This window comes from Schistocerca americana, chromosome 4 (genome assembly GCF_021461395.2).
Source record: "Schistocerca americana isolate TAMUIC-IGC-003095 chromosome 4, iqSchAmer2.1, whole genome shotgun sequence".
NCBI classification, from domain to species: Eukaryota; Metazoa; Arthropoda; class Insecta; order Orthoptera; family Acrididae; genus Schistocerca; species Schistocerca americana.
Genome location: NC_060122.1, coordinates 852,500,528 through 852,515,027, shown reverse-complemented (window position 1 = coordinate 852,515,027; position 14,500 = coordinate 852,500,528). Strand labels below are relative to the sequence as shown.

The window sequence follows — 14,500 nt, the reverse complement described above, 5'->3', positions numbered from 1 at the left end:
TTTTATACTTATTATGCAGTAGTCAATGTTTCTTTAGAAGTTTCATTACGTTTAGTGTATACCATGGAGGATCTCTCCCACTATGAACTGTTCCACTGGCTATGTATGTGTCTAGTGCCTGGTCAACTATTCTTTTAATCTTAAGCCAGTTCCTCTGCGTGTTTCTATCCTGTGCTGATAGTTTCAAGTTCCTCACTGAGATACGATTCTACTGCTTTTTTGATCTAGTTTACTGTACATATGTATCTTTCTATTTGTTTTAGTTTTCCTTTGTACTTTGACAATCATTGTTGTCACACTACATCATGGTCGCTGATACCAGTTTCGATGTGGACATCCTCAAAGATGGCAGTTCTGTTTGTTGCCATTATATCTATATATATTTCCACCTCGAACTGGATTTCGAACTATCCGTTCTAGGTTACTGGGTCTTGCCCAAACAATCTGCTTTAAGGTTCGATTTCTATTTCGGTGGATTTGAGTTTCTTCTCTACTGCGACAAATACACCACCTGCATTTTCCGCTAGCCTATTCTATCGATAAATACTTACATTTTCCCTAAAAATCTCACTGCTATCAATTTCAGGTTTCAACTAGCTTTCCATACCTACCATTGTTTCCGGGAATGCTTCAAACTCTGGCACTTTGTTGCTTATGCTGTGGCAGTTGACTTCTAGGTTTATGGTATTGTCGCTTGTGGGGGAGATTCTTTTGGATCTTACACTTATACTTCTGGGTCTCCTACAGCTGTCTGCTTTGTTGTACGCTGCATTCTGATGACGAAACTGCTTTAAGTCATGTAATGGTCGTGCGAATAATGGCTAAAAAGTGTTCTAAGAACTGCAAGTGATCTTCTGTTTTGAGGAAGATGAACTGTTATTGTACGCAGTGTCAAAGACATACAGCTTCGCGTAATACTGGAGCAAATAATCATATCCATCATTGCCCATTATAAGTATATCTATTAGGAAACCGTGGAGTTTTCTTTTCTCTCACGCGATACATCTGTACTGTATAGTGACAACTTGTGAGTATATTGGGACTTTGGTTAAAGTAATAACACTTCCTTTGAACACTCTTCTCAGGCAGCATGTATGGACTGAATAGCTAATGCACTCCGGTTTCATTTTCTGGGAAAACCCAATAGCTCAACGTATTTAGGTTTTGTGTCCTTGCCGACGCAAAACACTGCGTCATGTTCGCATGGGGTAAAATTCCTGCTCCGGGGAAAATCCGGCAGGCTTTAGGGAACCTCCATAGATTCGAACCTTCTAGGTTGGTACGCAGCTTCTCCAGCTGCTTTTTAGTTTATACAGTTGGCAGTACTGTTTTCCCGCCCTGTCATTGTTTGTAAAATAGTATCTTGGTGTGTGTGGTTTCTGTTTGAAATAGTGAGTTTAGTGTGGGAAGATTTTTGCTAACTGTTTCTTTAGTATAACGCTTAATGATGGATAGAGGTAATTACAAAGCATAACAACAGTGATGTTCTGAAGATAATTGTTGTAATTAAGTTGGCTGTTGCTCTGACTTTGATGTTATTTGACGAGTTGTGTCGTGTGTTGTCATTCATGTTCGTAAGAGAAATCATGGCATAAACGAATCCTTCCAAATTTCCTTTACATCACAGTATGTGTTGCTCATCCTAACATTCTGCCCTCAACAAATAGTTCAGACCAGCAGAAAAGATATCTATAGCTCTCCTACAACTGGGGGAAAAAATATATCAGGGCTGTTGACCGGCCATGCCATTAATAATCATGATCGTCGTTATATTGACTTTATTGGTGAACAGCTGTTTGCCGTATTTCAGATTTATTACAGAACCGACAGCGGCAATGATTCACATTTCCGGTGCTCATATTAAAACTAGTGGCCTTATGTGCAAGTTGACAGATGTAAATAACTAAAAGAAAACTATAGAGCAATTTGAAACATTTTTACTGTCAAGACAGCATTTTCCCCTGACTGTCATTCCCAGCAAATCATCATCATTCTTGCAGTGATAGTGTCCACCTGTTGAATGAGTTGAATTCTTTGAATGTGAAACTTAAAGTAAATGTCTACTGTCCTGTGAAAAATATGAAGTTTTATACATATCTGCAATTATTAGTACTGCCAGCCATGCGAGCAGTGTTACACGTTGTAGGGCTCTTTCTTATTTTGTTTTTGCATTTATTGTTATTGGTGCTGTATGCAAAGGGTGTCTTTATGTTGACAGTTACCTTTGCAGTTAATATGAGTTCCTGAAATTTGTAACACTTTTGTTTTCACACCTTTGGAGACTCCTGATATAAGCTGAATTCAATCGATATAGTGAAGATGCGATCCAGAGCTGTGATTATGTGATGAGAGAGAACTGAAATTGTCATTGTTGTTAACAAACAGTGCTGTATGCTGAGTATAATTTGGTCCTTTTCTGGGAGTGAAAGAATTCGTGGATGTTGGATGATTTTGGGCCAGTACAGGATGTGTCTACCTATTGCCGTCTTTCAAGTATTAAACAATACAACACACCGCAGCATCGTTGTTGACACTGTGAATCTAATGTTTATTCCAGTGTGCTACATGCTGTGCGAAAAAAAGGGCAGAGCCTTTTTTCCTTATAACTGCCCACCCTCTCTTATCTGCAGCAGTCCACAAGCTAAATGGCAATTTTGTGTTTATGGTCCTAGCATCCACTGCAAAAGGGACAATCTGTATTGTGTTTATCGTATCAGGGTATATGTTTCTCATCCACCATTCCTTGCCTGTTATTTCTGTGTGCATGTGATGGAGATGATATAGTGCACTTAATACTGTGTGCTACATGTAGTTACAAGGTCCTATCTACTCGAACGTAGAAGATATGTCAATGTTTCAATATTCTTTTGTGACTATGAATTCGGATGCTCAGGTGATTTTTTTACAGTTTAACACCATTGAAGTTGGGTCACACTGATGTGTGTAGAAAGGTATACAAAATAGCTATTTTGATGTGTGGTTTCAAGTTTGTTTATTTGTCTTTTTCCCCCCTCTGTATTCAGTATATACAAGTAAATAATTTGGTATTGTACACGCTAAATCTGAATGAGCAAGTGACTGAAGGAGTCAGCTTCTCACTCCTCATCGGTTCTATATGAAAAAAATCAACATTGTTTACATATTATTTCAATTTGATTTCATCAGATCATAGTTTCTTGAGTAGATAAAGTCATTACTTGATGTGATAATTAAGGTTCATTATCTGACAGAAGTAGTGTTGAGATTACATAATCTAGTTTCACCGTAATTTGATGATTAAGGTTTGATCTTTATTTAAGAGGACCTGTGATAAACAGCTCAAAAGATATAATGACACAAAAATTTAATTTCCGAGTAAAGTTCAAGGCAGTTGGTGGCTTTGCAGATATTGATGTTCAGGCCAAACTTTATGCATAATTAAAATTGTTGTTAGATGCGATACGTTCAGTTTAGGAGATGGAAAGGAACTGCCCAGAGCAGGTGGTACTCCAGGGAGGCTGGGCAGTTTATTTGATCAATGGTGAGCCTGAGTTGAAAAGGTGTGCTGTGACAATATGTAGTGTTTGCGTCAGTTTTATTGGTTGAATATTTCTCGTACAATTTTACTGTGAATCACAAGGGAGTGGTGTATGTATTCCCATAAAAAACTAAGAGCAAGGATTGTTGCCTTTTCTTAATCCTCAGTTTTATTGGTTCTCACACTGCAGGATCACTTTATATGTGCCCATGTTACTTGAGAAACCTTTAGTTGACAGTCAGAAAACGTTTAAAATTGCCTCTGCGATTCACAACATTTGGTTCTCGATGACCGCTCTTTACAGTTTAGATAGTAGCGTCCTTAATGGAATTTGACCCCAGGAATTACTCCCAACAACATGAGTTACATGAATCTCTCTGCCAAATGGGCACTGAATCAAGGAAAATGAGCTCAGTTGCTCCAAGTGCTAGAGGCCAGTTATTCTAACTTCATGCATGAGCAAAACTGGGGGGGGGGGGGGAAGGTTAAATCACAACTAGACATGAAGTTTGGAGACCACAAATAATTACTTACTGTCATACATCCAAAAACGGCTTCAGAAAATGGGAGCGGAACCTAAAATTAATAATTGCAATATTAACAACTGACATTTTGGATCATTCTGGCCAGTGCAGATTCCTCACTACAATATTCTTCTATATCTCTTCTGGCTATTATAATGAATGAATAGCTTTATTAATATATAAGCTACATTTGCACAGTATTTGTTACCTTCCTCACAGGTGTATTTGGGTTGCTTCGCCTCTGTGAGGCATACACTTAGTTGAACAAAAATATAGCGGGCAAATACTGAACACTGCAAGTCTCCCTTAAGGTGTGGTCCTCACCTCAGTATTGTATACTATATAGAATTGATACTGAAACTTCCCTGTCCCCAGCTGTTAAACTGTTAGAACATGCTGATGGTATATACTTCTATTCAATGACCACTACTCTCCGTACTATCTGTTATATGTTAGATTGTACTACCACACTATTAAAAACTGGTCTAGCAATGTCATCTTTCTAGTCCCACTTGTTGCTGTTTACTTGGAAGCATGTACAGCATCTTCCTCCATTCATGAAGTTTGGAGACCACATAAAACCAGCAACTCTTGACTACTTGATTCTCGGGACCAATTTAAGACTAAAAGCATACTGAATATGCCCAAATTTGACACCTTCTGAGGCTAAATCAAATTTTCAATGTTCCCCCATACATTGGACTGTTTGTTGGTGGGGCACAAATCCCAAAACAATAATTGCACTGTGTCAGACGCTAGTGTGACCTCAGTTATAGTGTGGCTTTTTACCATTATGCCATAAAGTTGGCATTCAGAAAATTAGATGAAATACAGCGCCACTGCATTGGAATGTTTTGGCATTAAGTCTCCAACACAAACCATTGTTTTGCTCTTTGAATCATGAGAAGTGCCTGTTCGTGTTGAATGCTAGTTCCTTAATGCAGAAAAGCTGAAGTCGGGAGTCTCATCTTGTTCAGAAAGAACACTAATGTACAGGGAGTTCTTTTAAACAATCACAATTTCTCTGGTGCAACAAAAAGTGCTTTGCTGAAAAGTAATCGTTACTTAACATGAATGTTTCCTACTACCCAGTTCGCTAGACAAACCCACACATTAATGTACATTTTTTCCGGCTACTTTCTCTGCGTAAAATACACCTGCATCCCGTATCTGAAACTCCTAACATTGATATCATACTCACAACAACTGTGTGAATGTAGTGGCCAGATACATTTATGCTATTCACTGCTCGATCAAAAATAACTTCAAAAGTAAATAGATAGTGGCAACTTTTGTCATTATCTAAGTACAGAACAACCATACAGCATTTCTCAGAATGTTTCCATGTTTACTTCAGAGGTAGCGGACATCATCCAAGCTCTGAAGTTCATCAGGCCTAGAATTTGATCATATCTGACTCATCAAATGTTTAGGAAGAAATTTCTGGAAAAGTTTGTTTGGAGCACAGCGTTGTTCGGATGTGAGTCATGGACTCTGGGAAAACTGGAAATTGAGAGAATCAAAGCATTTGCGCTCTCCACAGAATTGGTGAGGAGAGGAACATGTAGAAAACACTGACAAGAAGTAGAAACAGTGTGATAGGACATCTTAAGACACTAATATGGCACTAAAGAATCAAAACTGTAAGGGAAACGGAGATATCTAACAAATAATCAAGTACAAATACACTTTTCAGGTTTGCTGCTGGACAACATTGTGCAAGTTCCACAATATTTCATTGATACCACTGTTTGACACCTTCAGGTGGTGGCAGTTGCTGTAGTCATTGCCACAGGATGCACCAGTCATGTCTTGTAGCAGTGATGACAGCAGTTAGCACCACCTGAAGATGTCAACTAGTTGTATGAATGAAATATTGTGAAATTTGCTCAGTGTAAACCAGCTCCAGTGGCAAACCCGAGAAGTGTATATGCAACAGATCCTCTGGTTAAGCCTGAATATTCACTAACAATAGAGTACGTTTGGTAGAAGTATGTTTATGAGGTGAAGATGTTGATACAGGAGAGGCACTTGTGAAGGACCCTATGAAACGGGTCAAAATACTGAGAACCTTCCACCCCCTCTCTTCACCCCTCATACCTCTCAAAAGTATTATTCAACCTGCCAGCGTTTTAAATGTAAAGCAGGTGGTGCTTTAGCTCGAGCAGTGTGGAACACCACTCAACTTACTCTGGATACCACCATAACGAGGCTTCCTGCAAAATGAACATGTGGATTTCGTCGCGAAAGATGCAGTGCCTGATGGGCAGTTACCCCTACCGATTTCAGTGCATCCGACCTTATCACTGAATGTAAAGGGATATTATATAATGCATGGAAAGAAGAGTTGTTTATCAGTTGGAAATGAGATACTCGATTACTAAAATCCGTCCTAGTGATGCGCTTATGAAATTACCGCGTCACCTCTGTAGGATAAACACTAACTTGACATTATAACATTTTTTAAATCACATATTCTGTTTGTGTAAGTGATACCATTCATATGACTGTTGTTACAGTAGAAAATGTGAGAACTTGGAAAATACTCTTTTTAAGAGACTATAACCTTCACATCTCATAGTGTCTGCTCCTGTGGAGAGCTTCTGTACCATGCTCTGCCAGGGGATTGTGCTCTATTGACATACTGCATCATCTCGTGGAAGCTGTCATACAACCAGAAGATAGATACAATATCACTTCAGAAGAAATTATTGTAGTGTACTGGTCATCTCCTCCCCCCCTCGCCCGCCCCTCCCGCGTCAAATATTTTAAAAGATTTGTAACAGTTGTATTTTACCATGCTGTGTTGATATTATCATTACCATTTCCTCTTTCCTCTGCATATTTTAAAACAAATTTGTCTTAATCTTCAGGGTCTTATATAATACAGTGCTGGTTGTGTAGAATGCACGCCAACTGCAAATAAATAAATTTAAAAAAGTTCGTGCCCTTTTAACAAAAGCATCTTTTACGTTGTACAACTGTCATCATTGTCACCTTCGGTCTGAAAATTTATTTGTTGCAACTCTCCACGCTCCTATCTTGTGCAAGCTTCTTCATCTCTGGCTAATTGCTGCAACTGTTTGTCATCAGTGGTTTGCAACTACACTACACTCCAGACAAATGTGGTCAGAAAAAACTTGCCAACTTTGAAATTTATATTTGATGTTAACAAATTTGTGTTTTCCTGAAATACTTTTCATGCTATTACCGGTCAGCATTTTATATGCTCTCTACTACTGCCACTGTCAGTTATTTTGGTTTCCAAATAGTAAAAGTCATCAATTACTTTTAGTGTCCCATTTCCTGATCCATTTCCCTCAGCATTGCTCAATTTAATTTGGCTACTTTCCATTACTTTTGCTTTACTTGTGTTGAAATTCATTGTATAATATATTTTTAAGATATTGTGTATTCCATTCAGCTGCCTGCCTCCATAAATGAGCATCCAACGGCAGAATGCCACGTAAGGGGCTCGAATTCGATTCTCGACCAGGTCAGAGGCTGGGTGTTGTGTTATCATTATTTCATCTTCATTGACACGCAAGTCACCAGAGTGATGTCAGTTAAAGATACTTGTTATCAGGTGACCAACTCTAACCACATTCACATTTCGTTTCCATTCGTCTGTTCTTCAGAGTAAATTGCTGTCTCAAATAGAATCACAGTGGTGTCAGTAAAGCTCAACTTTTAATTCTATTTCCAAATTTCTGTTTGTTTTCCCTCATTTCTGTTTGTTTTCGCTCACAGCTTTCTGAGTGCAGATCGAATAACATCAGGTTAAGGCTACAGATTTCACTACCTTCTCAACTAATGGCTCCCTTTAATGTCCTTTAACTCATATAACTGCTTTACCAGTTTTAGATAACCTATCACTCCTTGTATTTTGATTTTGACACCATTAGAATTCCAGAGAGTGTATACCTGTCAGAATTTTCAAAAGCTTTAAATTTTGGGTCAAACCTACCTCGTGTGTTCCTAAATTTCTCCTTAATTCGGACGAATATTCCCCAAGGTTAGCTTCTGCCAGTTTTTCATTCTTCTGTAAATAATTTGTCAGTATTTAGCAATTATGGCTTATTAAACTGACAGTTCAGTAATATTCACACCTCCCACCGAACTACAATATTAGTGCACTCGACCTTGTGTGGCCAGTATTAGAAACACATGGCGATGTTACGGTAAAGAAGTATAGTTATGACTAAGCAAAATACAGTTCACTGTGAAAGACTTCAAGACAGTTGTGCATATACTAGCAAGTGTTTCAGTTTGTTCTTGTGAAATAACATGATTAAAAACTTACAAGGAGGCGACTGAAGTGCCCGTACTCTCAGGTGCAGTGATGTTGTGGTTGAGTGATATCAGCACCTGCCTTACTTAGACTCAAGTTTATTACATTCTTCTCGAGGTCTGAGGACTTTTCGCCTGTGTCATATACCTAGATCATAAAGTGGAATAGTTTTGCCATGGCTGGCTCTCCCAAGGGTCTCGGTAATAATGAGCAAAAGTTGTTTACCCCTGGGACCTTGTTTCAACTTAGATCTTTCAGTGTTCTGTCAAATTGAACACCTTTTCTGTAAACAATGCTAAGGGTCACATTGGTTGGTTTGAGAAAATTCACATTAAAGTTTCAATAAAATTTTGTAGATATTTCAAGTTAATCCATTGTGACTTTTTATTCAGGTAAGTCATTATTTTCAAATATTTCTCGAGTAATGACATATTTTTAAAATTGTAAATTCTGTCCAAAATTTTATTCTTAAAAATATGTCAATGGGTACTTTACATTGTTTACCTGCAAACTGAGTGCACATATTGCGGGTTAGCATTAAGTTACCATTGTTTTCTTGCTGGGCAAGTTAATGAAACATTACTGTGAAACCTCTCAAAAATATGAATTTAAAAGGCACAAATTGTTTTAGTGTATGATACTAAGATTTCCAGTACTGATTTTGCAGTAATAAAGTATAATGACGTCAAAAATTAATCTTTTATCCAACACAGTATCAAAGTAATGTAAATGTTGCATTGCTACAGCACGTAAACAATGAAAGTATGTCCCATAACATTTTTGCCATCGCACTGTCAGATGAATTCATGTAAAGTATGGTCAGGGACACAACATTGTTTACTTGCTTGAATAATTATTCACATTTACTTGATTAGCAACAACTTTTGAAGTGCCTTTCGGTCCAGAAACATATTTAGCATCTTTGAGTCATAGTTATTGACATAATTCTTGGATTTGTACAAATTGTCCCTGAAAACCACTTTCCTGGCATGAACACAGCATACATTTCCACTACAGGTAGCATCTTTTTGACACTTACTACTGTTTACATGCACATATCCTGACAAAGCTGCCTTAAGTGAAAACCTGAATTCAGAGGTAGAGCTGCCATTTCGCTTTTAGTAGTAATGAAGAAGTACGTGTAATAATAAATATTAAACGAAGTTACTCATATATTATATATACACTCACTGCCTTTGTTATTTCATATCTGCTACTATACATGAACTATTACTTGGCATCTACCAGCAAGGGGAGTTGGGAGTAAGCACGAGGGCTCCTGAGGGGGGAGGCGGGGATGGCTCTGTGTACTGCAAGCGCACAGTGCAGGCAACATAATAGTGTTTCTCAAACTTCCACAAAAGCAGCTGTGTGTAGGATAGAGTTAATCGTCAGTTAAATACTTTATGCTATTGAAATTGAGATCGCTGTTCATACTGACATTTAAATAAAGACATTTACAGTGATTTTTGATTTTTATTTTTATTTTTTTTTTTTCATCACAGAACTTCACTACTTCATCATTATTTTACGACAAGCGCTCCTTATAACCGAATTCTTTTTCCGAACTGTAGTCGACGGTAACTCCCACGATGGGCCAGCAACTGGATCATCACTCATTTTCGAAACAGTGAAAATGCAGCTACTACACACTGATGGCAACAGCACAGCTGAGATACCGACATACCAGGCAACATAGCAGACCACATATGCAGTGTACACTGCACAGTTGGCGACATGTAGAAATCACCATGCCACAAAATCTCCCGACTGCTGCCGATAGTTTCTGATTTGGAACTAGGGGGCCCGCATGCCAAGTTATAGTTCTCATACAGTAGCTACCCGTATGTTGTGTTGTATTTCTTTTGCCATTTTCAGTGAATTGTTATTTAATTCTCACTTAAAAATTCCCATCAACCTCTGATGCTTCCACTATACCTTTGGCAGTGTTCACATGTGCCCCTGAAAATGTTTTTCTAAAATCTGGTTTCGAAAACTGTTTTTCCTTCATATAATGAATCTGAAACCTTCCAGTGTCCCTAGGTTTCTTCCACGCATATAACTTCCTTCCGTGATTCTTAAAAGAAATGTTAGCAATGATTAAGTTATACTCTGTGTAAATTTCTGCTAGGTGTCTTCTACTTACATTCATTTCCCCCAGTCCATGTTATTCTGGTATTTTTCTTTCTCTTTCTTTTCCTGCCATCAAATTCCAATCACCAATCACAATTAAATTTTCATCTCCTTGAACTATCTGAATAATTTACTTTCTCATCATCCTTTCTTTCAGTCTCCTCATCATCTGAAGAGAAACTAAGTGGGCTGGTGTCATAACCATAACTTAACACAGACTCACTCAGAGAGAAAAAACAGACTGTTCACATTGAATCAACTTACAGCCAAAGACCACCCCATGTGTTAGAGATGATTTTTGAAAGAAGCTACATTGATTGATTCTGTGGCATTAATTTAGTACATTAGAAAAATAGGGTTTCATTTGTTAAAGTGAAATATAATTTCTATTGACATTAATAACATTTTTATCGGATTTTGTTTTATGTTGAGATTAAAACTACCTGGGTCACTAGTTTTTTTGGCGTGCACATAGCATACTGAATATTTCCATAACTATCCAGTAGGATAAAGAAATAGAAATAATGAATTAATACAATGAAAAGTAGCATCCCAGAAAAAGCCAAGAATTACACAAACATCAACAAAAAGTGGTATCAAGTGATTCACTAACGGTGGGACCTGCATTGATAGAGTTAATTCTGAAGAGAGAAAATTACCTTAAGGTTGCTACAACCTGATATTAAACATACTTCTGTGGCAGGAAGAGAACTCCGTACCACGAAGATGTATCTGGCGTGAACTCCGTACCACGAAGATGTATCTGGCGTGGACTATACAGGGTTGTCACAGGGTGCAAGTGGTGTTAGGCAACAGCTGTGGCACAAACGTGTGGTGTCACAGATTAGCAACAGTTTACAATGATGTATTAATAGAAGTTTCACATTACTTTGCTGGAGTATGAAAATTGTGTGTGGCGATATAGATCAGTGTTCATTTTCACTGACCTGTCTTCAAACCTTGGTATAGTCGTATATGCAGTGAACTATGACTAATATGACTTGTATAATGTCCAGTTTGGCTCTACTTGGTGGTGATTATACGTGAGTCCTGAGCACTCACTGTAACACTTTCCTGAGCTACTGTCTTGTACACTGCTGAGGGGCCTTGTCTGTTTATAATCACATTTGGGCGGTGGATATCCACTTGGAAACTTTTTTTGTGATGTAAGGTCGAGAGATAGAGAGAGAGACTTTATGTTGCACCTGAGTTGTAGGCAACTCTGTACTCTTCTGTGTCTCGTATTGTTTGGAGTGGCAATTACCATCCTTTTGTAGAGGTACAGCTTGTGAATTCTTTAAATGCGCTGCTTTAATACGTGAACTAAAAGACTCGTTTATTATATTTGTTAATCAAGTATGTATATTGACCATGTATGCTTTCATATCGGAGACCGGCACAGGATAATTTCTTGTTTGTTAATTTTTGTATCATCGTCTTGGCTTCTTGCTCTGTTGTGCAAACATTATCATTGTGCTGACCATATAGTTTATTTTGGGTGCTACGCACATCTTATTATGGAAATTTTATGGCACTTCTTTGCAATACCCAAAAAATAATCATTTACAAAATGTACTAGTTCTTGGAACTTACCAATTAATCTAATTGTGTCTTTGATTTTTATTTATTGTGTTCATGTCTGCCTTTTGTGGTGTCTGATTTCTTGTTTTATGATGTCCCATACTACATTACTTATTCTCTTTGCAATATGTATATCATTTTGTCATTAAATGATTTTTACATCAAGTGTTACCTCCCGAATATCTTTAAATGTGTAATGAGGGACTTCTGAATTAGTTCAGTGATTTTGTAAAGAAGTGAGGTAATTTATTCTGGGAGAACTTTCTAATAACCATTTATTTTCCTCAGCAGCTGCTGCTTCTGTTGTAGTGGCAACTTTTGTAATACCTGCTCAAAAATTAGTTTGTACAGTTTTCAGAATTTAGAGAATTTTTTGTGTGTGTTGTTTTCTTTATGGACACTTCACCTCAGGTTAAGTTTCCCGGTATGCATGGGAAATCATGTATTTTAGTCTTAGAGAATATTCTTTTATGTGCATGTAGTTTTAATTTTTTCTAAGTCTGCTTTTAGCTAGTAATCGTTATTAATTTCATGTGTTAAACTTGTGTTTGTGTTTATGTTTATCTCTTTACATAAAATTATGTTGATTTTGGGAACTGAGAACTTGACAGATCTCAGTTAATTTGTTAAAGAGTTGTACACACATTGTATAAATAGCTGTTTATGAATGTCAAGCTCTGTCAATTCATTGGCTGATATCCAGAAATGCTTATCAACATTAATCATAATGTGGCCTATTTTTAAAATGCGTGCCACTTCTGATATACTGTACTTCTCTGGTTAACCCACCTGTTGGAGGTGTGTGTGTGTGTGTGTGTGTGTGTGTGTGTGTGTGTGTGTGTGTGTGTGTGTGTGCGGGGGGGGGGGCTGTTTTGGATAACATTTTTTTCATTTTAGCTGTCAACATCTACTACAGTGCTTTGTATTGTAATTTTGATATGTAGTTTTGAAAGGTTGAGAAGGTCAAATTCAAATACTTCTATTAGGATTATAGTAAATCAGTGTACAGTGTACTGTACTTGTGAGTTTGTAACATATGAATCACTCATTCAGAAAACACCGTAATTTTTGTATGTTTCTTGCATCCCTCCAAATGTTTCTGAGCAACAGTGTCACGCCATCTTTTCATTAGAATGAGGTTAGCGAAGATGATTCAATGCATTGTTCAACAGATTGTAGGACAATCTCAAATAGCAATAACACATGTACTGTAATTTGTGTTATATTGCACCCAGTAGGTTCTTGAAACATAATAAATTTGTAATTCAGGTTTACCTTGAGTGCCAAAAAACCAGTGTCAGCTGTCACCATATCAGCCACGAAATCTACTTCGGGGCCTCCCATTGCATCTGCATGTGACTGTAACACTGTTCATGCAATTTCTTGGTCTGTGGTTTCTTGCAAATCGTCTGCAGCAACCCATTCATCCATTATGCCCATGGTTTCAGATCTGGAATTCTTTTTACCTTTTGTGTAAAGTTTTCAAAATTTTGGATTATCTTCCTAAAGCCCGTCATATGAGTACAGTTTTCTCTAGCGCCTTTGAAGAGTTTCTGCATTCATTCTATCCAAAGCATGCGCAAACCTGTAAATTACCTGTCCTTACAGCTTTAATTCTGCCAGTACCTCGTCCCCTACTGTCCAAAATTCACAGCTGCTCTCCTGTAGACCTTGCAGAACTAGCAGGCATGGAAGAAAGAATATTGCAGAGATATAGCTTAGCCACAGCCTGGGGGCTGTCCACGACCCATACTCACAGCTTTAATTCCGACAGTACCTTGTCTCCTACTTTGCAGACTTCACAGAAGCTCTTCTACAGGCCTTCCAGAACTTGCATCCCTGGAAGAAAGGATATTGTGGAGACATGGCTTAGCTACAGCCTGGGGGGTGTTTCCAGGATGAAATTTTCACTCTGTAACGTAATGTGTGCTTATATGAAACTTCCTGGCAGATCGTAGGTCGTACTTGCATAGCTCAGATGGTAGAAAACTAACCTGCGAAAGGCAAAGGTCCCGAGTCAAGTCTCATTTGGCACACAGTTTTAATCTGCCATGAAGTTTCACATCAGTGCACACTCTGCTGCAGAGTGAAAATTTCATTCTTGCAATAAATTACATATTTTGTATTTAATTCCTTCAGTGTTTCATTCATGTTTTTGTTTTGTATGTCATCAAAACAAATTAGGATTAGACCAAGTTGGTGCATTCTTCAATTAACAGGTGGTTAAGATTGAAATTACGAAGCGTTACTGAATTACATTACTACAGTGACCCCATCCATTTTGATTCTTGAACTCCCATGTATAAAACGGCTTCTGGTGTGTTGTTATTAGTTACAAATGAATTAGTGTGTTAAACATTTGAGGTTAAGCATGTAAAATCTTTATGGTTGAAGATGCAAAACCCTAATTATGTTGATTTTATTAGTTTCGGTTTAGTCACCCATAGACATTTG

At 37.7% G+C, this 14,500-nt stretch overlaps 1 protein-coding gene across 1 annotated transcript in view; it reads left to right on the top strand.

The window, feature by feature from the left end:
- The first annotated feature begins 1,359 nt into the window (after positions 1-1,359).
- LOC124612680 (nuclear pore complex protein Nup205) overlaps positions 1,360-14,500 on the top strand; it is a 314,008-nt gene continuing 300,867 nt past the window's right edge. Inside the window, exon 1 of the mRNA XM_047141009.1 lies at positions 1,360-1,457. Within this exon, the coding sequence (XP_046996965.1) occupies positions 1,445-1,457 (13 nt within the window). The 5' untranslated portion in view covers positions 1,360-1,444. The remainder of the gene's footprint in view (positions 1,458-14,500) is intronic.